At 53.9% G+C, this 25,332-nt stretch overlaps 1 protein-coding gene and 2 long non-coding RNA genes across 3 annotated transcripts; all 3 read right to left on the bottom strand.

The window, feature by feature from the left end:
- Window positions 1–4,657: 4,657 nt before the first annotated feature.
- LOC119102473 (uncharacterized) lies at window positions 4,658–6,057 on the bottom strand. Its single transcript, XR_005094696.1, has 3 exons — window positions 6,037–6,057; window positions 5,651–5,755; window positions 4,658–4,692 (listed from the first exon to the last, which is right to left on the bottom strand). It is a non-coding gene; the product is annotated as an uncharacterized LOC119102473 (long non-coding RNA).
- Window positions 6,058–9,693: 3,636 nt separating this feature from the next.
- On the bottom strand, window positions 9,694–12,980 carry LOC119102317 (cyclic AMP-dependent transcription factor ATF-6 beta-like). The gene is made up of 8 exons (XM_037225685.1): window positions 12,975–12,980; window positions 12,392–12,487; window positions 12,188–12,342; window positions 11,653–11,776; window positions 11,557–11,621; window positions 11,142–11,282; window positions 10,483–10,534; window positions 9,694–9,729 (listed from the first exon to the last, which is right to left on the bottom strand). Exons 1-8 carry the CDS (start codon window positions 12,978–12,980, stop codon window positions 9,694–9,696), a joined length of 675 nt encoding a protein of 224 aa, XP_037081580.1.
- A 517-nt stretch (window positions 12,981–13,497) lies between these two features.
- On the bottom strand, window positions 13,498–18,855 carry LOC119102490 (uncharacterized). Its single transcript, XR_005094697.1, has 3 exons — window positions 18,782–18,855; window positions 16,299–16,407; window positions 13,498–13,576 (listed from the first exon to the last, which is right to left on the bottom strand). It is a non-coding gene; the product is annotated as an uncharacterized LOC119102490 (long non-coding RNA).
- Between the last annotated feature and the right edge of the window lie 6,477 nt (window positions 18,856–25,332).

The raw sequence follows: 25,332 nt of genomic DNA, 5'->3' as shown, positions 1-25,332 counted from the left end.
GCGGCCGGGCGCCCGGCTGGGCGCGCCAGCCGGTGTGGACGCGTGACCCACCTGCTGGCCGGCGCGCTCGCCGGCCTGCAGCTCCCGGAAGGCGCGCACGCCGGCGCCAGGCGCGTACTTGGTGCCGGAGCGCGAGCAGACGAGCGTGGGTCCGGCCACCAGCTCGGGGCTGGGGCCGGCGTCGACCGGCGCGCCGCCGCTCGGCCCGTCCGCCGCCGGCAGCCAGCCCAGCGAGGCGCCGAACCTGCCGCGGCCCGACACACCACGGTCACGATCGGCCGGCCCGCCCGGCCACCAGTCACGGTGGACGCGGCGGGACGGCCCGCGCCGCAACGCGACGGACGGGGTCACATCCAACGACGCTCATCACTAAGCGGAGTGTCGAAATCCAGCAGTAGGCCAGATCAACGTGTGGCGGTCAAGGAACAAGGCAAACCACCTTGTCCCAGATGAGACGGTTCCGATCCCGCACTGTTTACCGTCTCATGTACTATAGGGTAGAGCGATGCAATGCACGGAAGATAACGCGCATGATGCGCACGACAGTCTGCAAATGGAACAGGTGAGACACGGCACATGAAAGATGGCAGTACGCGACTTCCGCACGTCCGCAGGGTAAGTCCTACATTACCCGACGACGACGCCATCCAAGCAGGCACGCCCACGCGACGCTGCAGTAAACGCAGCAGCCAGCACCAACCTCTTGCTTGTGGTGGGCGTCTCCGTGCGCGCAACACCCTTCTTGCGAAGGCGCTCCTCCAGAGACAGGCCGGTCACGTCACCGCTGTCTTCGTCCAGCTCGACCGGGGTCCTGAAAGGTGGTGGGCCGCTAGTTCCCATATCAGCGGCACAATTTCGCAAAAAAAACCATTAAGCTAAGTGCCATCCAAATATTCACACGATCAGCTTTTAAATAACCTAAACTGCTTTCGTCAACGTGGCTCCAAATGGCGCCAGGAAGTAAAAAATAAGAGAGGTGTCATCAAATAACAGGAACGCAGTGCTCGGCGACAGAGTAACCAATATGGTGACATCTCTGGGCAGCCTAATGGCACAAGCACAAAACTGACGGCGGTAAGTTATAACGATCAGCATTTCAACAAGGCCGACAGCTGTATGAGAGCAGGTCACGCACCGTGCCGTCAACACCTCGACAGAGGCACATGGACGGTCTAGAAAGTAGGCAGATAATATCTCGGGCGACACCTACATGATGCAGTCAATGGTGGCATAGCTGATAAATGACTGTCAGCGACAGCAATGAGATCTTCCTTTGCCATAAACAATAGCATTAATGCGTAGTCTACAGAGTATTATTTTTCTGATGGAGACTTGAGCGTGCACAGCAGCCCGAGCTACAAATGGGGCTTCACTGCTTGCAGCTCCTTTATAAATGTATTCACCAATATTCCCCGCAGTTCCCTGTGCAGCTTTGGGTTCAGGAAACCCATCAAGTAAACATTATGCGTAAACTCTGAGCACGCCACCCAAGCAGCGCCATCCAGTTAACGGAAAAATTTGTATCCCACTGTTCACCGGACAGGAGCCTCGCGGGGGGTTTACGGGCCGCGCAATGGCACGGCACGGCCGCCCCGCGCCTGAGCTCAGTCCACAAACCAACACGTACGCCACCTGGCAGCTAAAGGTGCCTAGCTTCCAATACATCACGCCGTGTAACGTCACACTCGGGCAGAACCAGCGCGGTCGTCTGCCGAAGCCGACTCGGCCGCCAGGCTCTTTAAGGCCGTCACTCCGTCGACTGAGGCGGCACATGACGGGTGCGCGGGTGCTCGTTGCGTACTGTATCACCCAAAATCGTTTTAGTCCGTCTCTTTTTATACAACGCTTAAGCTAAAAGGCCGTCTTCCGCATTTTAATTAGCGCTATATACCACACCTGAACAGGGAGACGACGGAAGGAAGTGCCAGCGGGCTGCGGCCGGGCGTAGTGGGACTGCCGACGGCGTCTTCCAGCACGCTCAGGTGGTCCACCACCGGAGGACTGCTACACGACAGGCGGTCGCACAGGTCCCGCACCGCCTGCCAACGACAGACGGTCACACAGGTCCCGCACCGCCTGCCAACGACAGACGGTCACACAGGTCCCGCACCACCTGTCAATGGGTCAATGCAGGGCACACTTTGTGACATATAGACCATAGACAACATGCAGGTTACGTGATGTGCGCCAGTTTTCCTGCTGATCGATTGCAACGTTTCTGCAGTGAAGCGTTGAAAAACTCATAGTTTCCATGGGCTAGTGGTAATTCCGGTACGTACACAACGTAACCCACACACACGCACACGCGTACGCACATGCGTGCGCACCCCCCCCCCCCCCACACACGCATACATACACACCAGTCGGACGTACCAAAGCCATTCTCACTCAGTTACGACCACATTGACCTGTGCCAGCAGCTCGCGTCACACAACGGGTTGGACATGATGCGGCCGGCGTGTCCGCTCCACTCTCACGGTGTACCCAGACACGCCGGCACGAAGCCCGGGCGGCCTGACCTTGACTGGGGGGCCTCCGATGACGGCCGGGTCCGGCTGCTGGCCGTAGTCGCTGCAGACCCGCTCTATGGTCTGCCGAAGCTCGGCGGTCACCCGCTCCACCAGCGCCGGCCGCAGTCGGCTGCCCTTCAGCACGCAGCTCTTGACGGCAGACAACAGGCGCAGACAGCACTTCCTGAGGCACGGCTGCTGGTCAGGACGCTTAACATCGCATACAGAAGCTGCTGCCTATGGCCACGCTGAACGTCGAGCAGCATGTTGATGACAAAAAAAAATCGACAAAACAGAAGAACTGTCCGTCCATCTAGCTGTCCAGCGCATGGACAATTACACATACTTTTAAGAGCAGGCGAGGCAAAGTTGCCACACATACATGGCCGACCAGACGTAGACCACAAGAGTTTGGACGGTTTACCTGAGGAGACAAAATAAAAGGGTTGTTTACCTGCGTGGATGAACATCGCATACGATAACATTCGAAATGACGTACGAATAAAATCCGCCGCACTCCTAGAGATGGGTGGAACTTGTACCGCTTTTAGCCGCGCCCCCCCCCTCCCCTGTTTCAACAACTGGCCCCGGAGAAAAATAAGGACGCCCTCTGTCCAACCATCAGTTGGCCCCCTTGCCCCGCTAATCCCACGAGTGCAGAGCCCGGCACGTCTGCCCAGCTCTCCGTGGCAGGGTCCGTCAGGCCTGTCTGCCGTGGCCAGCTGTCCCACCTGGGATCTGGCTCCTCCTCCAGCACGTCGTGCAGCTTGTGCACCAGGCGTACCAGACCTCGGAGCGCCGGCGTGCTGGCGTGCAACGGACAGTCCGCGGCCGGCTGGTAGTTCTGGCCGCCCAGCTCCACCCGGCGCACGTGGGACACCACCGTCTGTCGGAGGCCGGCGCCGCCGCGTCAGCAGCGCTCCACTGGCCGAGACGGTGCGAAGAGGCGGCGCCTGACGCCACCGTCCAGACGGGAGAGGCAGGCACGCACACACCGCCTGGACAGGCGGCGCCAGGCGCCGTCGTCCAGACGGGAAAGACGGGCGCGCATGCACCGCCTGGACAGACGGGCGCCAGGCGCGGCATATATGCAACTAGCACACGGGCGGCCGTGCGAGGCCCGTTAGTATACATAATGTTTAGGTCACCCGTCTGGCACACTATGCCTCTCAACAGCTGCAAGCGTGACGGCCCAGATACTTGCCTGGTACATGGGCATGGAGCGTGTCCTAGCTGCGCGACGGATGGCAAGAAAGTCCTGGCTGGACAGCTGCAGTCCGGGTGCCTGGCAGGCAGCCGCCAACGCCAGTTCGTCTCGAGTGTTTACCAAAATACGGAACAGGGCACCTGCGCAGGTATTCGACGGGAATCAATCGTCTCTCCCGGGTTTCGTGGCGTGCATTGTACGATTCCATGGCTCTCACGACGGAGCTCAGGTGCTGGAGGGGAAAGTTGTCAAGTACGACCACGTGAGTATCAATAACGGAACAAAGATTAGCTAAACAAGCATTGTAACATTCCACACAGAACCTGCACAATACGTCGCATCTGCCCACAGCCACCATCGCACTATTTGTCGTCATATCGTTCTGCACCTTCTGCTCTCGTCGAAGCAGTCAACAAACCTCGACGCGACGAGATCAAAACTCTAAATATCGGCACCACACCGATCACTTGGACCGGGCCGCCGGTGCCCCGCCTGCCTCACCGATCGTGATCCTGACGTGCTGCTCGGCCGGCGAGAGGCTGGTGCTGGCCGGCTCCACGTCCACGCAGTGCCACACCGTCTCCACGGCGTCCAACGGCGGCTCGTCGGCGGCCGTCGGCCGGCTCGTCGCGCGTTCGCGATGGAGCCGTTCAGGTCGACGGGCGGGCCGGACGGACGGCCACCACGCGCTCGCCGAGCAGCACAGCAGCCAGCGCGCGCTCCAGCTCGCTGGCTGGGCTGCCATGGATCAGCACGGGCCGGCCGTCGGCGGCCAGCGGCTGGCCGTCCGCCGCCAGCCGCCGCAGTCGGCGCAACACGGACGGCGTGTCCACCAGGTGGTTGTCGGCCGCGTACTGCTCGTAAGCCGAGGTGTCCAGCTCGGACGCCGGCAGGTCGCCGTAGATGGCGTTGTTGGTCAGCCGCTGGTGGACGGCCAGCAACGTCGCTGGCCTGGACGCAGAACTCGCCACATTCCTGAAACGGGCGGCCTCGTTTGCATGGGATAGACGGATTCACTGGCAAGTTACATGGCTTAGAAATGGGAACAGTACTGGGTGATTGGTGCTGCTAACATGATGAAACTTAGGTGATGGAACGAAAGGTGTCAGAAATTCATGAAGCCATGATTCGAGGCAACGGGAAGTACCCTGCCTCCACTTCTGACGTATTCCCACGTGTTCTTTTTACAATAATTTAAATAAGTGCTTTCCTGGGGTGGCTTTAGGATCATGTCCTTGCTAGGCAGATTGTTGCTAGGACCCTGACACAACCACCCCGCGGTCTATGAAGACACCACGCCGTCTATGGAGACTGCAACGCCCCACGTAGTATTTGCTTTTAAACGAGTGTGTGCTTACGAGCGTGGCAAGTGCGTGTGCTTAAACACGCTCCTCAATTCTTAAAAAATAAATATCCCAAGGAGAACATCGGTAAGCCACATCAATACAAAGCTTTCCCAGTTCTACTTAGCATCTACATTCAACCAACAGGTTGCCTTTTAATAACTCTGTAGAACTCCAGGAATTATGGTAAAGAACCTGATTGTTCTTGGCTTAAAAACAAAAGGCCATTGAAATGTTGCAAAATGAGTGGCACTGGCTTTTATTCCAAATAATCATTTCATCTTGGATTTCCTCGGTTTATGGGCTTCTAAACACAATTCAAATGACATCTTCCGGCGGTATCAGGCTTCTGTTTATGGAGTCGGAGATAGCAACTTAAGGTCCCATCAGGTCACATAACTTAACCCTTGAGGTGACCTGATACATTCCAGGTCATAAGTTATTGGCACTTGTGCCGTAATCAAGTGCTGAAAGTTTGTTGACCATCGGCTGAGCCATTTAGGTACCACACAAAGAACATTATCTGAAAAGCCATATGATCATATGCCCAAGTGTTTCTGACCGTGTTACACTGGGGCAGAGGGACAGACCTGTTTTGCCTTTTCTCCAAGACAAAGCTGAATAGCTCTGAGAACATCCTCTTCACTAAGATGGAGAACATTCCATTTTGGCAAGACCTTTGCAGCCCTGCAGACCTGCAATAAAAGTGTTTGATGCATCATAATTCCATGCCAAAGCATAGTAAAGCATTCAGAGTTCAATAACACATATTGAAACCTTTGCTCATGCATTCTGAAACATGAACTTCAACTAAGCTTCAGTGATGAGCAAGATGCATATACCTGCAACCAGCTGTCACAAGAAATGGTTGAAGGATGGACATGACTGAAATGTGACTGATGATGAACAATACCATACATGAACTTCCCAATTCATGAAACAGTGTGCTAGGGACACACAGAATGATAGCACTCACATGCAAACCTCTTTCTGAGATGGTCGGGCAATTTATCTGTGATGTTGCAAATCTCAAATGGATTACATCTTGGATTTCAGAATGTTTCAATAGTCCAGAATCTTCAGATGTGATGTGACTGAGGGCTGCCTCAGCCAGGCTATCATTCTCCACAAGAAAACAAACAGGCTGCATGACTGTCACCTGAAAAAGGGCACATGTTATGCAATAAAAACCAATGCAGGCAGCAGCCTTACCACTACACCACTCCATGTAGCACATGGGGCACTTTCTGCCTCATTACATAGAGTGGTATCAGAAGTCCATTGGGTGTTGAGGAGAAAATGTGTATAAGCATATCATGCTTAACCACTGATTGCAAGAATTTGTCAAATCTGGTTATGCAACATTATGACACATATTGTAGCCTTCATTGAGACTAAAGCACAAAGCTTTCCTCACAAATGTTAACCATAGCACACATTGTTGATGCCTTCAGCCCACATTCTTTGGATGAGCCAGAAATGACTGTTGCAGCAAACAGCCAGGACACTACGCCCATACTGGCCATACCTAAATAAAGTCATAAAGATGGCTGCTCAAAAAAAATCGCGCTGACAGGCCATCAATATCCCACTCCCCTTGCGCTATAGCTCAGGCCATGGGTATAACTGAACAAAACTTCATAAGAGGGACCCAGATACAAACACTAAATGATTGAGGCCTACCTTCACACACAAACACACTACCTACCACTCTCTTTTATTTTGGACGTGCACCATCAATGCCCGATGCACACCATTTGTTTTCGAAGATACAATTTTCGCGCCACCACGGCGCGGCTGAGACGAGTGCTCTTACCTTGTAAAACGCAGCATGGTAATTGCAAAAGTGCTTTGCAGTGCCGCTTTGCTTTAGGATCTGGAAATGAATAAAGAAATGCGCAGCAAATGACATATCCTCCTCACTTACGCACTGTTTTTTTGTTTACCCAGAAGTTTTGCCTCAAAACAGCAATATTTACCAAAATAATGTATCTGGCCTTAAAGAAAATCGTGGCATGAAGTGAACAGCAGCATAGAACAGCAGCTTGGAACCAAGTATAGAAGTGGTAGTGAATGTTCTTTTCTTGTGATCCCGAAAGGCTAAAATCTAGAATCAATCACTTCATCTTGCGCTTCGTCTCATGCAACGAAATGCGGGAAAATATAGGAACGGTATTGATATATGATAAACGTGTCTGCTATAGAAGGTACACATATATCCTTTAATAAGTTTGTAGATGTCTTATTACACAAGAATAGACGTCGGCGACCTAGCCCGTCGCTTGTGAGTCGTGCGATAGTGCAGAGCCAGGGTTATGAAACGCCATAATCAAGTTATCCCCGCGTAACTGTCGGCATTTTTAGCACGCCGCAGCGGTTTGCGTACAACGGGCGATCGGCTACTCGCATTCACTAAAATGGCGCGAGGGAATCACATCAAGCAAACAAGCGACGGGGACCAGGTCCCGTGTTTTGGGTGTCCTGCGGTAACCCTAAAACAGGGTCATGTGCAAGCTCCACTCGCGGAGTTCGGCTATAGATAATTTGATGCTAACATCGCGCCCAGGAAAGGCGTTGCGGCACGAGGACTATCAAACAGTGTGCGACCGTTGGGCGACAGCATTGTCTGGGTAATATGGGGAAAAGCGGCCCAGCGGTCACCCAACATACAAGATAACCAGTGGATCAGACAACGAAAGCGCAGCGACCGGTTTTTACCCGATCGGCTTAGACAGGCGGCGAGCGGCTGGCCAGGTTTTCAGGCTCGTCAGATAATCAGCGGACCGGCCAAGCGGTTGCGGGTGGCTAACGGGCGGCTCGGTTGTCTGGTGGACAGCGGGCGCCGCCGCGTCCATCTGCTGTCCACCGGGTGCAAAGGGGCGACTAGGTCTCTCCACGTGTCGTGTGAGCGTGTTAGAGTGTCACTTCTCTTGCGGTTCGAGCAGTTCGCGGCCACATTATTGGGGCCGCGTTAGAAGGAGCAGCGTCTGTGTCATGCCCTGCCTAACACCAAGGCAGACGCAATGCAAGAGATCCATACATAACCGGCCAGATGTCTTCACTGTCTGGTATGTCATGTCTGAGACTGTCTTCACGCGTACAGGGCAGGCACCTGGCTCCGGCCGGCATTCGCAGTGATAAGGCTGAAATGGAGCGAACACACTGCAACTGTGAGAAGCAGTTGCCGCCCAGGGACCAACACACTTGCCCGGATAGCGAGCGCCGGACCCTTATGAAGTGCAGAAGATACACCGTGAAAATAATTGTGAAAAGTGAAGTGGCCCAGCAGGGATCGAAACCGGCTGTGTGATCAGCACCTCCTGACAGGCATGCGTCCGGACCAGGCCACCGCTCAAAATGCGCCTCAAATTTCCCCAGGATTTCGCCCACTTTTTCTCGAAGTTGAGAGTGGGGTGGTGATGGGGTCCCAAGGCCCGCTCGAATCAAATAGGAAACTATAACACCCCTCATCCAGGCATGTGTAACTGGAAGAAATAGCGCTGCAAACGTGACTGCCCAGAAACACATGGGCACTGTCCGTCGGAGTAGTGTAGTGTTTAGTGCAGCAGTGCAGTGCAGTGTAGTGCCGCGAGTCCCTTTGGCTCTCGTTCGATGCGCTGTCGAACAATTCTGTTTTACAAAGCAATGTACCACGGTCTGTATGAAGCAGTGCCCATGCCACTCTCTTTTTACCTCTCATTATTAAACACAAACAATATGCTGGTCATTGGATATTCTGGACACGCACATGCACCTAAGCAATTGCCGTAAAGTTCCATTGTGTGCCTCGTCATCAATGTGCCTATCACGCAAGTAAAGTAGTTAGTTACAGCATGTCACCACCATGATCCGAACCGCTCCGGTGTCGACAGAGAAACGCGACGCTTCCATCCTCAACTAAATATTATTCACACCGCGAGACGAAATGCGACGTTGCTCATAAAGGAAATCGACACAGACCAATGCGGGCACATTTGCTTGTGTCCGATTTCATCTGTGCCGCGTCTGTGTCGCACATTTCTTGTGTCGACTTCGGACAGGCATACCAACGCAGTAAATCAGCATATAAATGATGCGTTCGCCCACCACAATGTGCAAAAACAGCACTAACGAACGACCACAGGTGGTACAACAGCACCGACACACAGCTGCCAATCAGTTTAGTGAAGCATGCATGCGGCCACCGACGACTCATTGTGTACAATAATCACAACCAGCTTTGGGCGATACATCACCCCACCGTGAGGCCATGCACTCACTGCATCGTTTATATGTGCGCCATGTGCACACAGCACCATCTTAGAGACCCTGTACATTTGCAGTCATGCTGAGGTTATGTGTGCCCGTAATAGCCGTTCGTACACGTCATGACGCGCTCGATACCAAATTTTCCTTTGCGGTCCACGCCGGTCGGCTTGTGAAGGTCCGACTTTTCGCATAAACCGCTGCGCGCCACCTCTCGACAAATGTTCGGATTTGAGCTTGCGTCGAGCTCCGCCGGAAGTGGCGTTAGCCAAGTCGGTCGCCGGTTGTTTCCGGACGCCGGCGTCGGCGGCGGCGACGGCGGCGGGGATGACCGGCGGCTCTGGGGCGTGCAACAGCCGCGTGTTGACCACCTCAAAGTCGATCTGCATCATGTCCAGGTGCCGCTCCGGAGCCCGTGCCGCCACTGAGAGACGCAAACATGGTCAGCCACATCAGCGGTGTAGTTCCTTTTTCGGTTGGAGGGGCTTCAGTCCCCGCATTGCAAAAGGGAAGCGGCTTAAAACCCGTGAAGAAATTATACTTACGTTCAAAATGGGTGTAGATTGGGTCAGCTTCATCCGAGTCAGCATTCTTCCAACGATATTACCAACCTAGGTCCGTGAACGTCATCATACGGGAGACGGACGACGGGTGCAGCTGATGGCCTACATAGTTCCGCTGATCAGTGCCCGCTTCAGTGTTGATACGGGCCTGGAAGACCGTGAATGGACAGGCAGCGTAACTGACAATTATTTGGCCTTTCGGCGGTGTGCCAAGCTGCAATCTGAGCGATAGGAAGTGCGCAGTGTAGCGAACTAACTGTCGAACGATGCACACCACAGTCAGCTACACGGGAAGCGGTGAAGGCAGTCAACTGCACGTAAAGCGGTGAAGGCAGTCAACTGCACGTAAGCGGTGAAGACAGTCAACTGCATGTGAAGCGGTGAGGACAGCTATCTACACGCAAAGCCGTGAAGACAGTCAACTGCACGTCACGGGGTGCGGACAGTCAACTGTACGTGAAGCGGCGAGGACAGTCAACTGACCGTTGAATGGTGCCGACGGCAGCAGAAGCGACACCCGCGGCCGCAGCGTCTCGTTGTGCTTCAGCGCCGGCAGCATCAACTGCTCCCCGCTGAGGGAGACCACGTAGAACGTGTCGTCCCGCCGCTGCAACCGCCTCCATGAAGGCCGCGGGTCTGCCCGCTGGGTGAGCAGCCTGCTGCCACCTGGCGGCAGCAGCGAGTTCATTACGTCATTTTTCGGTTGAACAGCATCGACTCACCACGACTCATCCGTTATCTCTTTGATTCGTTTTTATTAAAGCCCCTCCAGCCAGCAGTGATCATGTCGTGGCTACGGAATGAAGGAGAGTGGGTGGCGGGGGGCAAAACCACATACACCTGGCAGTCTTCCGCCTAGACTGGGCGTACCCTGACCCCTATACGGATGCGCGCTTGACACTTGGACGAGGCCCCCGCCAGGGGGCACTTACAGCCACTCGTGGTTGGTTCATACATGCAGCTTGCCGCGGACAAACGGGTCGTCGTGAGGATGCAGCATGAGGCGAGAAAGAGGAAAGGAGCGCAGATATCCATCATCTCTGGCTTTCAAGCTTCTGGCTGACACCCATGGTAGCTGCTGCAGAAAGGCCACTGAACTGTTGCTCATAAAAATTAACAACAGTTTTTGCCAAGAACGGAAATGCTTCCGGATCCGTCGCTGGCCCGGCCGCGGGGCGCCGGGCCAGAGCCACCCCGCCCCACCGCTCGCGCCGGCCGGGTTGGCCACTGGTGTCGCCGGCCGTATAGAAGGTCCAGAGCTGCACCGCCTCACCTCTCGCGCCGGCTGGGTCGGCCGCTGGTGTTGCCGGCCGTGCGGAAGGTCGGGTAGCCGTGCCGGTCGGCCACAGGGTCCAGGCCCGGCGCGGTAGGCAGATGGAACCGCTCGAACCAGCTCCGCAGCACCTTGGACAGCCTGTGGAGCGGAGCATACTTGAGTCCAGCGCAGGCCAACGGGTAGGCACCCAACTGGGCTGTTGAGCGGTCCTGAGTCCAAGCTTCGATGCGTCCCGAGCTCGCATGCCCCTCGTAACTCGCATCACGCCGGCGCCACAGAGCAGACTGGGAAGCTGAGATACCGAGCGAGTGGTGGTTGCATGCGTCGACACGTAGTCGGCTACTGATCATTTTGGCCCCCGTGTTCACGGCAGACGATGCAATCCAGTCGCACAGGACTCTACCTACCTCACCTCCTGGCCTCCAGCTGGCTGACGTGTGGGCTGCAGTTGGCACCTCCAGACGAGTTGGTGGCGTCCTCCACCCGGGGTGACCTCGCCGGCGGAAACGCCGGTGTCTTCCGTTGGCGGGTCGGCCGGTGCCCAGAGCAGCGTCCTGCCGGGCGCCGTCTCCGCCGTCCGGTCCCCCTCCGATGGATCAAACGGAGGCGGCAGCGGTCCGGAGAGCAGCGAGCTGGCGACAGGCAGGCAGACAACACCGGAGTCGGCGTCAGTCAGGCGGCGGGCGTGGCCACCGCACGAGCTGGTCAGAAGCACCGGCCGGGACGGGACCACTGCAGTGGCATTACCGAGCTGTTCTGTGCAGCTGCAAAAACCAACAAAACAGGTTCAGATTTAAGAACCTAGCAAGACGCTGTCGAATTCGTGGGTCTAGGATATCAGCCTGGAGGTGTCAGTACTAATATGGATGGAAGTAGCCATACTGGTAAGCCTTTATAATCTGTGCTGACCACACATCAACAGCGTGCCCGCTAGCTGCGCAAAACCCAGTGGGCCCCCAGGTTCTGGACGACCAGCAGCCGCCGTGTCGAGCCCATGCTGGCTCCGTGCTCAGAGACACCGGCAGCATCAGCCGCGTGCGCACCTGATGGGCGCCAGGTTGAGCGAGGCGATCAGCAGCACGGAGAGCAGCAGGAGCGGGCGGCGCGGCGAGGGCGGCGGCGAGGCGGGCGTCTGCAGGCCACGTAGCATATCCACCTCCACCTGCAGCTGCGCCAGGCGCCGGTGCAGCTGCTGATTCTCGGCGCGCAGTCGGGCCGCAGTCTGCCTCTGTCCGCTGCAAGTGCGCCTCCATCTCCGAGAACTGGTCCTTTTTCTTCTTGCGCGACAGGCAGGCGGACATGCGGTTCTTGATCATGCGCTCCTGGCGCTTCAGCAACCGTGACTGGCCAGCGGCGGAAACCGGCGTCAGTCGAAGTGGGGAAGACAGTGGCAGCTACAGCCGTGCGGAAGTGCGAACAAACTCATGTGATGCATTACATATATGGCGTGACGTGTCGATGACAAACACAGCTGAGCACTTTCATCGCCTGGTCTGGACAGTTGTGACTTACGGCCAGCAAAGACCAATTTCAGGCCTTTGGAGTGCAGGAGAGAGGTGAGCAGGGAGCAAGACCGGGGCTAGACCGTGGTCATCAGGGAGTCCTCCGCTACGGAGACTTACCACGCCCAAGGAACCTTCTTTGGGCTACGTGCAGGGCGCCCGTGCGGGGCTCCCGATAGGGGTGGGTGGGGTGTGGGGTGGGGTGGGAGGGCTTCAGCCCACTCACGGCTGATGTGCGCAGCTTGCCCCGGGGTGAAAGTGCGTTGCAGGTATTCGGGATGAGGCCGTGGATGAAAAAAGGGGATGACGCTTATCACAGGACGGTTACCATCATAACGATGGAGGTTCGGACACCTTACCGCCACGACGGAGCGGCATAATACCAACGGGCGCGCATGGTTCTCATATACGTTGCGTTAAACGGCCCAGCGGAGCATGACTCATCAAACAGCACGCATACAGTGTACCTAAAGCGTGTCATGTGAGGCGGATGTAAAGTTGGGGGCATGGAATGAGTGGAGCTTTTAAATTGGGCCGAATTCTGCTAGGTCGATTATCCGATCACACATCAGAGTAGAGTCCCCATCCACCACGACTGACCATTTCATCGGACGCGTTGCTTCGCTTTTACATCCCCCCCCCCCCCCCTGCATCGATCGCTCTTTTGTCTGATCATGACGTCAGCAGCTGTGATCCAGGCGCCGGTGACTCGGGGACTCACGTCCACGTGGCGGCCGGCCGGCTGGGTCAGCGGCGGCCGGCCGGCGGCCCGGACGGCCGCTGCCGATGGAGCGGTGCGCTGGCCGGGCTGAGTCAGCGGTGGCCGGCCGACAGTCCGGGCAGCCGCTGCGGATGGAGCAGTGCGCTGACCGGGCGCTACTGCCGCTGCCCTCACCACGTATGTGTGCGCCACAACCGTGGCTGCCCCGGCTGCAAGGAAGGCGCACGGCTCAGCACTCGGTCCGTAGAGGGCCGCCAGGTAACCGGCGGTCTCGGTCCGTAGAGAGCCGCCGGGTAATCAGTGGTCTCGGTCCGTAGAGAGCCGCCGGGTAACCAGTGGTCTCGGTCCGTAGAGGGCCGCCGGGTAACCAGTGGTCTCGGAACTGCGACGCAACTGGCTTATAGTACAAAAGTCGCAGAGACTGACGAGATCGGTACAGCTTCGGACTCGGCGGACGAACACGTTAGTAGACAGCGGACACGTGTCGGCGGGACGCAATGGGGACAATGAAAACAGGGCTTAAAAAGAGCTTCAGCCATATCAATCATTTGTCCGCGCAGCGTCAGGATCAGGAGTCATACTCAACAATCTAAGCTAGCTAGATTCTGACCCGACTTCCAAGTGGTCGGAGCCACGAGATAATTTGGTTCCAGGCTGTTAGTCAGTGATGATGATTTTGCTACGCAACGTTATTGCAAGACAATGACCGCGAAAGCCGTACTTCCACCCCGACCGCCGACTAGAAACACAACGGCCTTCGCTGTGTGCGAACCATCCGCAACCGGCTGGTTACCACTTGCAGTCTTACGTCCTATCCACTTAACCGCGTCGGAGAGTTGTGCTTCATGACACGCGAGAGGGTGCAAACCGGCACAAGTCATTAGATCTCGGTACTTGCCAATTACTACCTCCGCGGCGTGTTAACGATAACTTCTCATTGCACAGACAATTGCCGCAAGTGCTACACGAAGCCAAAAACACGGGTAGTGCGTGCTTGAGGCAAACTACTTGTGTTCGCATCGCGGGGATGGATGTTGGATGTTGGTTTGACGTTTCGCATGCCGTTGCTAAAACCGTGACGCCAATTTCGTTTTTGGTAAAGCTAGATGATCCGTCGACATCGATAGCACAAGCATGAATTTTGCAGGCACAAATCTTTTAGTTCTTTTTTTTTTGTTATGCAACAGACAGAAAACCACTGAACAAGAAAGCAGCTTCGGACTAATAAGAACTAGGACTAATCAAAAGAGAACTAATGAGGCGTTGAAAAAGTCTGCCAACAGGGGAGATGAGCGATACGATCCATAAGTTTATGGAGTTTGGTAAATACTGAGCTGAAACGGACTGAAAGATCAACTCCCTTGGTTTATCCAAGCCTACACTTGAATGAATGATGAGTGTTTTGCACCATTCTTGAGCATTGCATGTGCTATTCTTGTAAATGTGTGGTCCGTTGCCTTATGCCAGCATTCCCGTAAACCGATGCAGCGCGGGTGAAGCAGGTAGTTGACAGCCATTTCGGTATTTACATTACCTCACGAAGGAATTGATGAGCGGCGCCACACAGTTTAAACGCTGCCCTGCGACACGCACGTGCGTACCGGCGCAACGAACCATCCGGGTCATCCCACCATCTTCTCATCCCCCCCCCCTCCACCCAAAGCGTCGCTTTGGGTTCACCCTTGTTGGTATATCTCTGCTGACGTTATGGTAGTATGTTAGCACCTTGTCCTTGCCTTGAAATCCGTGCCAGCCACTCTGATAGACTCGGCCTTCCCGCGCGTTGCCCCATGAATGGGCCCGCTCAGCGCAGCTGGTTGCACGTTCGCGCACGGCCGTGTACACCAAGAGATGAGGGCTTCGGGCCCAGCTACCAGCCCGATGTTACGTTGTCCTCGGCGACAATCAGTGAGAGACTCCGACGCTAGGTCTCCTGCAGTGTTCGAGGCGCCCCTGCCAGATGTTTGCTCGACTCCGGGCGCGGTCCGAGCAAACTCAGAAACCAACCGAATTTCCTTTCCGTCACAGTGAAATTGTTTCTTTACAAAATTGGCGGGAGTCGGGGCTGAGCCGGCTTTTTATCAGAATCATCGGTGAGCCGGCTCAAATACGTGAGAAACCGCCGAATACACTTCATTCCGATGGTGAGAATGATGGTCCAGTGCCAAGAGGAACACAACATATATATACGTATATATATATATATATATATATATATATATATATATATATATATGATATACATATAATATAGTGTTTGATGGAAGATATGTCTAAATCCTGACCTGTATCAGAACCAAAATGCATTATATGAACGCAAACCCACAGAATGGTTTCACTCCCACGAAGTTGATACCAGAATCGACTGCATTCGGATCGATTCCGCGGTTGCGCCATCTTTATATGCGCGTCAAGAAGCAGACTAGATAGAAAACTTGCGCTGCATTGCACGGAATCCGGACCGGTATCAGCCCCACGTGTTATAAGTTGGATTCGGTATCGGCTCTACTGGATAAGAATAGGACACGAACCGGTCATTACGCACCACAAATTTCCGTTTCGTTACGTGAAAGTTAATCACCTCGGCGTGTTCACAGACAGGCAACTCGCTGCGCTTTCCTGCACTGCTCACGGCATTAAGAGATCAACGACTTTTTACATGTAATTCAGTAATCTAGACTGAGGCTTACGCTTCATTTCTAATCCTTGTTTAGCTGGACCGTGGCAGCAAGGCACACATAACGGCTGATAACACCACGCACTATTGGTATGAAGCGATTGTTGCAAAGCAAGAAGCACGTGTTTCTCCCCTTACCGTACTGAGCAGTATCGCAGTGGTGGCCTATTTGCACGAGGCCTGCCCGGTCCGAGCCCATGTTTGTGGCATGCCCCCACGCGCGCAGCAGCAGCGCCCTTCGCAGCATCACTCACCGGCTGGTGAGACTGCGGCGAGGCCACCACGGTGAGCCGGCTCCCGCCTCAGGGGTCCGGGGTGTGGTGAGCAGACGGCCAGGCCCGGCCGGGCCGGCGGGTCCTCACACTGCCGGCGGACGGCCGCTCAGTCAGCACCGCACGGATCGGCAGGTCCCACCACAGACGGGATAGCGCGTACAGGCCATGGGAGCAGCCACCGGTGGTGAACTCGCCATCCGCCAGTGTCGGGAGCTACGGCCCCCCAACGTGACAGAGACTGGCTATGGCCCGTTTGAGCTGGGGAGTTATCATCAGAGGACATTTGGCGCGGCGGTTAATATGCGTTGGTGCGTAGGCCGGTTAGGGCATCAGAGGAAAGAGTAAAAAATAGAAATGCTGAGGAGATGGGTGACAGAGGGATCCTCTCGTTCATTGTTTTATTCTTTCAACATTCCTTAGCACTTCAGGTCGGTATCTACGAAATCCATGATCCACACCGCGCTTCATGAACACCATCTTCACCCTTTGGACGCTGAAGCCTCCATTGTAGTGGCGTTGCGCTTCACTAGCTTTTCATTGAATCCGACCTTGAGGTGGGAACGGTGGAATTACAGCAATTATTGGCGCGCGTAAATATATATATATATATATATATATATATATATATATATATATATATATATATATGCGGTGTGTGTGTGTGTGTGTGTGTGTGTGTGTGTGTGTGTGTGTGTGTGTGTGTTGTGTGTGTGTGTGTGTGTGTGTGTGTGTGTGTGTGTGTGTGTGTGTGTGTGTGTGTGTGTGGTGTGTGTGTGTGTGTGTGTGTGTGGTTGTGTGTGTGTGTTTCCCTTTGTCTTTGAGCTTTAGAAATTAAGGACTTCAGGCCATGCCAGGTCACGTCTGTATAGTTTCCTTTAAGGCCATGCCAACATAATTGTCCCAAGGTAAGGTCGGGAATAAGTCCTCGGAATATTAGGGGGATGCGTATCAAACAATCAAGGAACAGAAAGCGTATAGCGATGAGGACATAGTGAGTACGTGATTCTCCAATTTTCTTGCGCCAGCCCTTGACAACAAACTTCTAAGACCCCTACCTGAAGTGTGTTCTGGTAAATCCACTTGTCTACCACTTAAAGCAAACTGCAGCAATGACAACCCAAGTTTCCCACCATCAAGAGAAAAAGGCGCACCCGGCAGACGTGCAGCCACAGACGTGTCTATGTTTCTCAGCGATCCCACAGGTTTAACTTGGGTTCAGCTTCCCACTCAGCAAAAATTGCTTCTAAACTGCCCTACTTGTCTAAATTATTGTCTACTCAATGCCCTGTTGTCTAGCTCTGGTTGTCTAAATGTCGCTTGCGGTTGCAACGAGAAATCAGCGTCCATGTCTGCAAATTTGTGCGTCGCACACCTGTACGTTGTTCTGTACCAGCCTGAGTAGGTGAATGTCGAAGCGCATGGCATACGCCTTCGCAGATATGGCTGAAGGGCTCTTAAAAAAGTTGATAAGCATTTCTCGCTGAGTGGGAATTTAATCCCCGGTTGAGTTTGACGAAGTGGCGAAAAACCAGTTACTTCACCGACCGGGTGCGCCTCTCTCCCTTGATAGCGAGAACCTATTTGTTGCCGCCAAAGTTTGCTGCGAGTAGTAAGCAAGTCTATATGCTAGAACGTCGCAGGCATTGGGTTACGCATGCTTACCAACGTGTTGCAGGCTTGCTCGTGGGAAAGATGGCTATCAAGGTCCGCTTCCAGGAAATTGTGGAATCATTATTGAGGAATTAATAAACTCATCACCAGCTCATTGTCACTGATTTTCGGGAGCTTGAATGTTAATGAATGTTATACTTTTCCCTGAACATCTGATGTTTTATCCATCACACAATTTTGTAAAATATCTGTTGTCATTGGGCCGGGCTGAAGTGTTCCTACCCCACCTGAAGACCACCAAAGACCTAAAATCTTTGCTTCTGTGCATCATTTAACCGGAATAAGATTTCATCGACCGTCCCCTTAAAAATTATATTTTTTTGTTGAACCACCCTGTCAGATGCCGGACGTGCAATCGTCGCGAAACCACATCCCTAAGAATAGCTGGTACAGGTGGGAGCTTCGCGATGGATTTTAGGGTAACGCAACTCGTATAGCACAACGTGCAAGCCAACGAGGAGGCAGAGCATCGCCCGCCGCTAGAATGCATTGATTGGTGGCATCGACATGACCTAAATACTCCATTCAACAAGAGAGCCGGGCGAACTGGTCGGCACGGTAACCGTTTCGTCAACACGGCGTGGTCCAATGCCCGCTGACCAGCCTGGCTAACAGCCAACTGCTTGGCGTGGCGCTACTAATGAGATCAGCTCAACAGCAACAGCTGATAATGCCCATCGTGACTATTTCAGATCGACGTCACTCGAGGAAAAATGATAACATTGATGGGATGCCACCAACCGCCGACGCCAGGTTCGAGGTTCGAGGCACCCGACGCACCGGTCACCCACCTCGAAGCCAGCTGGGCTGGTGTCTACGCCGCTATCTGAGCTCTCTGGAGACGGCGGGTCTTGCTTCAGCTCTGACGACGAAGGGAACACCGGTTGGACACGCCGCACACGCCGCAAACTCAGCGGGAAATGCGTACTGATAAATACCGACAACTCAACCGGAAATATCGACCGCCGGCACAAATAGACGTGACAGACAAACAGGCATGGGATGACATACGCTAGGAGGTTAAGGGGTCACTGGCATCCCAGAGCTTTCCGTTGCCCCCGCCCCTTCCCCGCCACCCGACCAGCGGCGATCGCATGGGCGCTAAGGGGGTCGGCTTCCTGACACAGCGATCTTGTCCCAGCTGTATGCCAGCTCCACCCCCTTCCCCACCCTCTTCACGAGCATCGACTTGTCCTTTCCCTGAGCATTGGCTTGCCCTCCCCGCTCCAACTCTGGCGCGGGCCTCGGGACTAAAGACCCAATAGGGTACACACGCAGTGACGGGTTCAGCGAGATATAAAGACCACCGGCTCATCAGACCATACTAACCAGAGAGTCGGCAGGCTCCGCAACTCACCAAGCATACTAAACGGATACAGATCACGGACCAACGGACGTGCAGACCGCATACTCGACGGACAGATCACAGACCAACGGACATGCAGATCACATACTCGACGGACAGATCACAGACCAACGACTGAGTGGAACTGGCAGACCACCGACCCAACACAACATACCTACAGATATCTGCTCAGACCCATATGCCCTACGGACCACCAACTCAGTGCGATATCTCTACAGACCACCGACTCAGACCTACATACCCACAGACCACCAACCTCAGCGTGACATGCCTACAGACCACCGACGCGGACCCATATACCTACGGACCACCGACTCAGTACCATATATCTTGCAGACCACGGACTCAGACCCATATACTTATAGACCACCGACTCAGACCTATGCATCCACGGACCACCAACTCAGCGCGATATACCTGCAGACCACCGACGCGGACCCCATATACTCACAGACTAACCGACTCAAAACCCATAGACCTGCAGGCCACCCTCTCGGACCCATATACCTACAGACCGGCGATTCAGCACCATATTATTACAGACCACCGCCTCTGTACGCTATACCTACAGAACCACCGACTCAAACCCATATACCTACAGGCTACCCTCTCGGACCCATACACCTACGGGCGAGCGATTCAGCACCGTATCATTACAGACCACCAACACAGACGCATTTGTGCCGTGAACTCTGCATGACCAGTTTCAGTATGACCTACCAGCTATTTCGTAAACTAAACAGCTTCCTCAACCTCACGCAGAGCGTATCGCAAACAAATGAATGAGCCTGTTATACGAAAGTCATAATAACACCGAGAGTCGACAGACTGAGCAACAAATGTTATGAACCACTTAGTACTAAACATAATGAAAGGGCACGGTCATTCATACAAAAACGCCACGGGATTTCTCATCCCTTTCAGATCATTTTCCCAGGTCCGTGCTACATCGCTGATGACGAAGACGAATACTGCGCACCTGATCCCGTCCTGCAGTCCTGCGTGCAGCTCATCGATGTCGATAGCCGAGTACTACGTACGTGATCTGTCCTGCAGCCCTGCGTTACAGCTTATCGATGTCGATGGCCGAGTACTGCGTACCTGATCCGTCCCGCAGTCCTGCGTACAGCTCATCGATGTCGATGGCCGAGTTACTGCGTAACCTGATCGTCCTGCAGTTACTGCGTACAGCTCATCGATGTCGATTGGCCGAGTACTGGCTGCGTACCTGATCCGTCCTGCAGTCCTTGCGTACAGCTCATCGATGTCGATGGCGTGGTCGGCGTCCATTCTGAAGAGATCGGACCCGTCCTGTGTGAGCAGACTCTCCATGGCTGGCATGCTGGGCAGTTCGGGCGGGCCGATGCCGTCCAGCAGGCTGCCGTTAGTCCATCGCTGAAGAGGTGCGGCACCGCCTCCTCTGCCGGCGACAGTGACATCACACGGCTCAGCTGTGTGATCTCTCATCTCTGGATCACAAACGGAGGCACGGGGCGCCAAAGTCGTCCGGAGGTAAGTGAAGGTGGGACGGAGGGTTTAAACGGTTGGGAAGGCTGTCACGACTTGGAGAGAATGCTTCATGTTTGAAGACATTGACGCAAACAGCAGATATGATGCAGACACTTACTAAATTTTAGTATGTGGCGTAGTTTTAGCGCCAGACTGTTCTCGACAAATAACATATTATTTTAAAATTACTCCACAAGACGGCATCGTTTGGTTGCGTCATGGCTTAATGACAAGTGGCTGGCAAAATAGCCGTGCGGAATTGCCACCAGTAGTCACTTGTAGTACTTCGTTTTATCGTGTCTTTTGTCAGTGCTTTGTTTGCAGAAAACACAATTATCGTTTATGTGCGGTGTTTTGGCCCTTTCTAGAGGTTTTCTTGCAGACTTATCCTGCTTTCTTATCATATATTGCATTCACCCACCAGGATATGTGTGCTTTTCTTAAATCATTCAATTATTAGTATTAATTCCGTCATAACTCGTTTCACTGCCCAAATTCCTGTACAATATAGCAACAAAAAACGTGATTCGGGTGCGAAACTTGCATGGAACGCAACATCGTTCTATGACCATTTGCAATCCGTTGATGCCAGGAACGAATATCTCGATGATAATATTTTCGTGGCCTTAAGCGCTACGCGGTCAGTGATGTGGCAGCATGCATGCGACGTGTCTGCAGCGCCATGTGTGCCTTGGTGACCATGGGACAGTCTGTAGAAATGACGTGTCTGCGGCGTGATGTGTGCCTGGGTGACCATGGCACAGTCTGTAGAAATTTGCGGGCGTCAAGCTCAGAAGCCAGAGGGTTCAAGTCTTAAAGAGACCAAGGCTGTGACCCTCGCTACATGATCTTTGGAATAGCCAGCGCAGTTCAAAGCCCCACATAAATGTGAAGCAGTCCCTTAATGAATTGAGCCGAACATTGAATATTTTCTATAATACTTTTATGGATGGCACAAAATTTGGATTAAAAAACGCTTGCCACATCCAACCAATTCCGAAACACTCCGATAATTTTTCACTTTTTTTTTGTTTGGCTGTGCCCTTAACGTTTTGACGCACAACACTGCCACATGGGAAGTGACACTGTCGCAGTTTCAACACCAGTAAGGCTCATATTGAGACCATGGCTTCGCAACATCATTGCATCGCAAAGGGAAAAACTCCTGGCAGAAGGTAAGATGCCAAATTAATAAGGTAAGTATGCCGAATCCACAATAGCTAGCCGCCAAAACGATATATGTTAGGTTAGTACAAAGCCATCAACAATGTGTCTACCAACAGAATCCAATGCTAAACTACATTTGGCACTAGTATCACATACATGCTGCACCAGTGTCCGTGAAGTCTGGAGAAGGTCTCACGAGTGACCCCCGCAGGCCATATGTGAGTTGGCCACAGGCCCGGACGCGTTTCAGAGCGGTGTCTGGGACCTGCTTGGTCGTATATCACCCAGCCACATGCCTGGCCGCCTGGCAGTTCTGCACCAGCGTGTCAGCATCGCCCTCGACGGCGGCAGATGTGGCGCACGCCGGGTCAATGGTCGCGGTTCGCCTCGCTCCCCGCGTGACGTCACTGCCCCTGCAGCTGGCCAATCACGAACCCTGCAGCTGGCCCGTCACGAACCCTGCAGCTGGCCCGTCACGAACCTGCAGCTGGCCCGTCACGAACCTGCAGCTGGCCCGTCACGAACCTGCAGATGGCCCGTCACGAACCCTGCAGCTGGCCCGTCACGAACCCTGCAGCTGGCCCGTCACGAACCCTGCAGCTGGCCCGTCACGAACCCTGCAGCTGGCCCGTCACGAACCCTGCAGCTGGCCCGTCACGAACCCTGCAGCTGGCCCGTCACGAACCCTGCAGCTGGCCCGTCACGCCCCTGCAGCTGGCCCGTCACGCCCCTGCAGCTGGCCCGTCACGAACCCTGCAGCTGGCCCGTCACGCCCCCTGCAACTGGCCCGTCACGAACCCTGCAGCTGGCCCGTCACGAACCCTGCAGCTGGCCCGTCACGAACCCTGCAGCTGGCCCGTCACGAACCCTGCAGCTGGCCCGTCACGAACCCTGCAGCTGGCCCGTCACGAACCCTGCAGCTGGCCCGTCACGAACCCTGCAATCCCTGCGCGCCGCCGTTCTGCCGAGACTTGTGCGCCACGCGTGCACCCCAGCGCACCCGCCAAGGCGCAGCGGTGAGCCGCCGACGTCAGTGCTGACCACTGGAGTGACAACGGGCGCTGACCACAGGAGTGACACCGAGCACTGACCACTGGAGTGACACCGGGCGCTGACCACTGGAGTGACACCGGGCACTGACCACAGGAGTGACAACGGGCGCTGACCACTGGAGTGACAACGGGCGCTGACCACAGGAGTGACACCGAGCACTGACCACTGGAGTGACACCGGGCGCTGACCACAGGAGTGACACCGAGCACTGACCACTGGAGTGACACCGGGCGCTGACCACTGGAGTGACACCGGGCACTGACCACAGGAGTGACAACGGGCGCTGACCACTGGAGTGACAACGGGCGCTGACCACTGGTGCGACAACGGACGCTGACCACTGGAATGACAGCGGGGGATAATCGTCATCGACTCGGTATCGCTGGGTACTGCTCGGTTTATTGCCACTGCGCACTACGCGGTCTGGCGTTCTTGCATGGTGGTTACATACTATGCTGTTGTGACCGGACCCGTGGGCACATCAACCTGCGGATCTTTCTTATAATATCGCCATAACTTGCGTTGCATACCACTACCTAATGAATCCATATTGTGCACGAAGTGAGGGGGAGCGAGAACTATTTCAAATTGCCTGGTAAGCGACAAAAGACTCGCCAAGCCCACCTCCCCACATTTTTACCACGGGTTCCAGCCATTTCAACGCCAAATTTGAAACAAGGTTGCTTTGTTTTGTTAACATGTTCATTATCGGCGTCAATGCGTGGCCTGGTGTGACGTGCAAGGTGAACAATAGCTGTCGCATTCTTACATATCACATATTAAATGCCGCATTATTGCACAACTTTTTGCGTATTTGCACAGTACCGTCCCATTTTGTTGTTTGTTAACGATGCCTGACGAAACTAAATGTTAAGAGTATATCGTTACATCTATATCCCGAGAACATGCAATCCTCTCACGCGCACGAAACCTAACGAAAGAAAAATCACGCCTGACATGTTGAAAGACCATAAGTGCATCCACTTACATCACATTGAGATTGATCACGGGCTACCCCTTGCCAGCCATGGAATGTTTGGCCCATCATCCAGCATACCTCGGCAACTCCTGCAGTAACTCTGCGTTATTACTAGAGACACCGCGCTGCCTCCGGGAGGCAGCGCGGTGTCAGTGTCTCTAGTGTCAGTGTCTAGTGTCTCTAGTGTCAGAACTGGCAGTTCTGACACTAAGGATCGCCACCAGCGCGCTGCTGGCCACTGCAGTGGTCTTTAGAGTCTGAATAACAATGCCCTTTGAAACATCGCTGAAGGAATCGCATGCCATCATATTGCCACCTTCAACATTCCAGTCTATTGCAGCGTCCAGTCGTGCTCCTCAGTCATCTCAGACCACGGATACATCCACTGACAGTTCAGGAATGGTTAGCGACTGAGCTGAAGCCAGGTACATACACAGGTGACCTATGCACCATAATGCAATGGGATCGGGCTGATGAACGAAGCTATCCCTTGACCATAAAACTATCGCAGCATGATTCCAGGAGAGGATCAAGAGAGGGGAGGGTACAGGGGAGGCTATTTTCTTCTCCAACCATTTCAGGGTCATAGAATGCATGGAAATTTCTTTAACCGTTCTTTTTTCCTCTAATTTTATTCTCAAACAGCAGCATTGGAGTATGTAGGTCACCGAATCAGTAACAAAAATATGGATGGAGATCAACCGTGAAGCGAGCAAATTTGCTGCTGATGCGCAGGTTTCTAACCGAAAATACACAGGAAACGCTTTACACATGTACGATAATTCGTGTTTGCAGGTAACAGGTTATAATGTTTCCCACCCAAACCACCAACTGATACAAATCTGAACCAATAATTCATGTACAGACCTAGAAGGTAGACAACACGCCGTTTGAGCCACCGTTTCCGGATGCATGAAACGGTGTTCATGATAAGCACCGCGTGCCCGAAATAAATATGGCACTGACGTAATACTTGCATTTGCGTTTTTTCTCAAAGTTAAACCTAACTTACAGTTTTATACATCACATGGGTCACTCTATCACTCTACTTACCAAGCCAATGAACTCTCGTAACGATAAGACGCCTCGTGTGGATTTCAGGACTGTTTTATTACATGTTCAAAATGTAGTCCCACAAGCTACACAGCACCCGAAAACGCTTCACGACATTGCTACATTGTGTTTATTCTTGTTATGAAACAATTCCTCGCTTTTGCGTAAGGGGCCGTCCATAACCTACCTTAACAGCGTAACAAGAGCGAAGGAGC

The sequence above is a fragment of the Pollicipes pollicipes genome, unplaced genomic scaffold, assembly GCF_011947565.3.
Source record: "Pollicipes pollicipes isolate AB1234 unplaced genomic scaffold, Ppol_2.1 Scaffold_5724;HRSCAF=6776_pilon_pilon_pilon, whole genome shotgun sequence".
Lineage (NCBI taxonomy): Eukaryota > Metazoa > Arthropoda > Thecostraca > Pollicipedomorpha > Pollicipedidae > Pollicipes > Pollicipes pollicipes.
Note: the sequence above shows the minus strand (reverse complement) of the source record. Positions and strands in the feature narration are given on the sequence as shown.

Excerpts from the sequence above, each read along its gene's own strand:
- LOC119102317 (XM_037225685.1), bottom strand. Across the intron at positions 11,622-11,652 it reads CGCCAACGGAAGACACCGGC|GACGCCACCAACTCGTCTGG; the intron begins GTTTCCGCCGGC and ends CCCCGGGTGGAG. Across the intron at positions 10,535-11,141 it reads CGACCCAGCCGGCGCGAGAG|GTGGCAGCAGGCTGCTCACC; the intron begins GTGAGGCGGTGC and ends TGCTGCCGCCAG.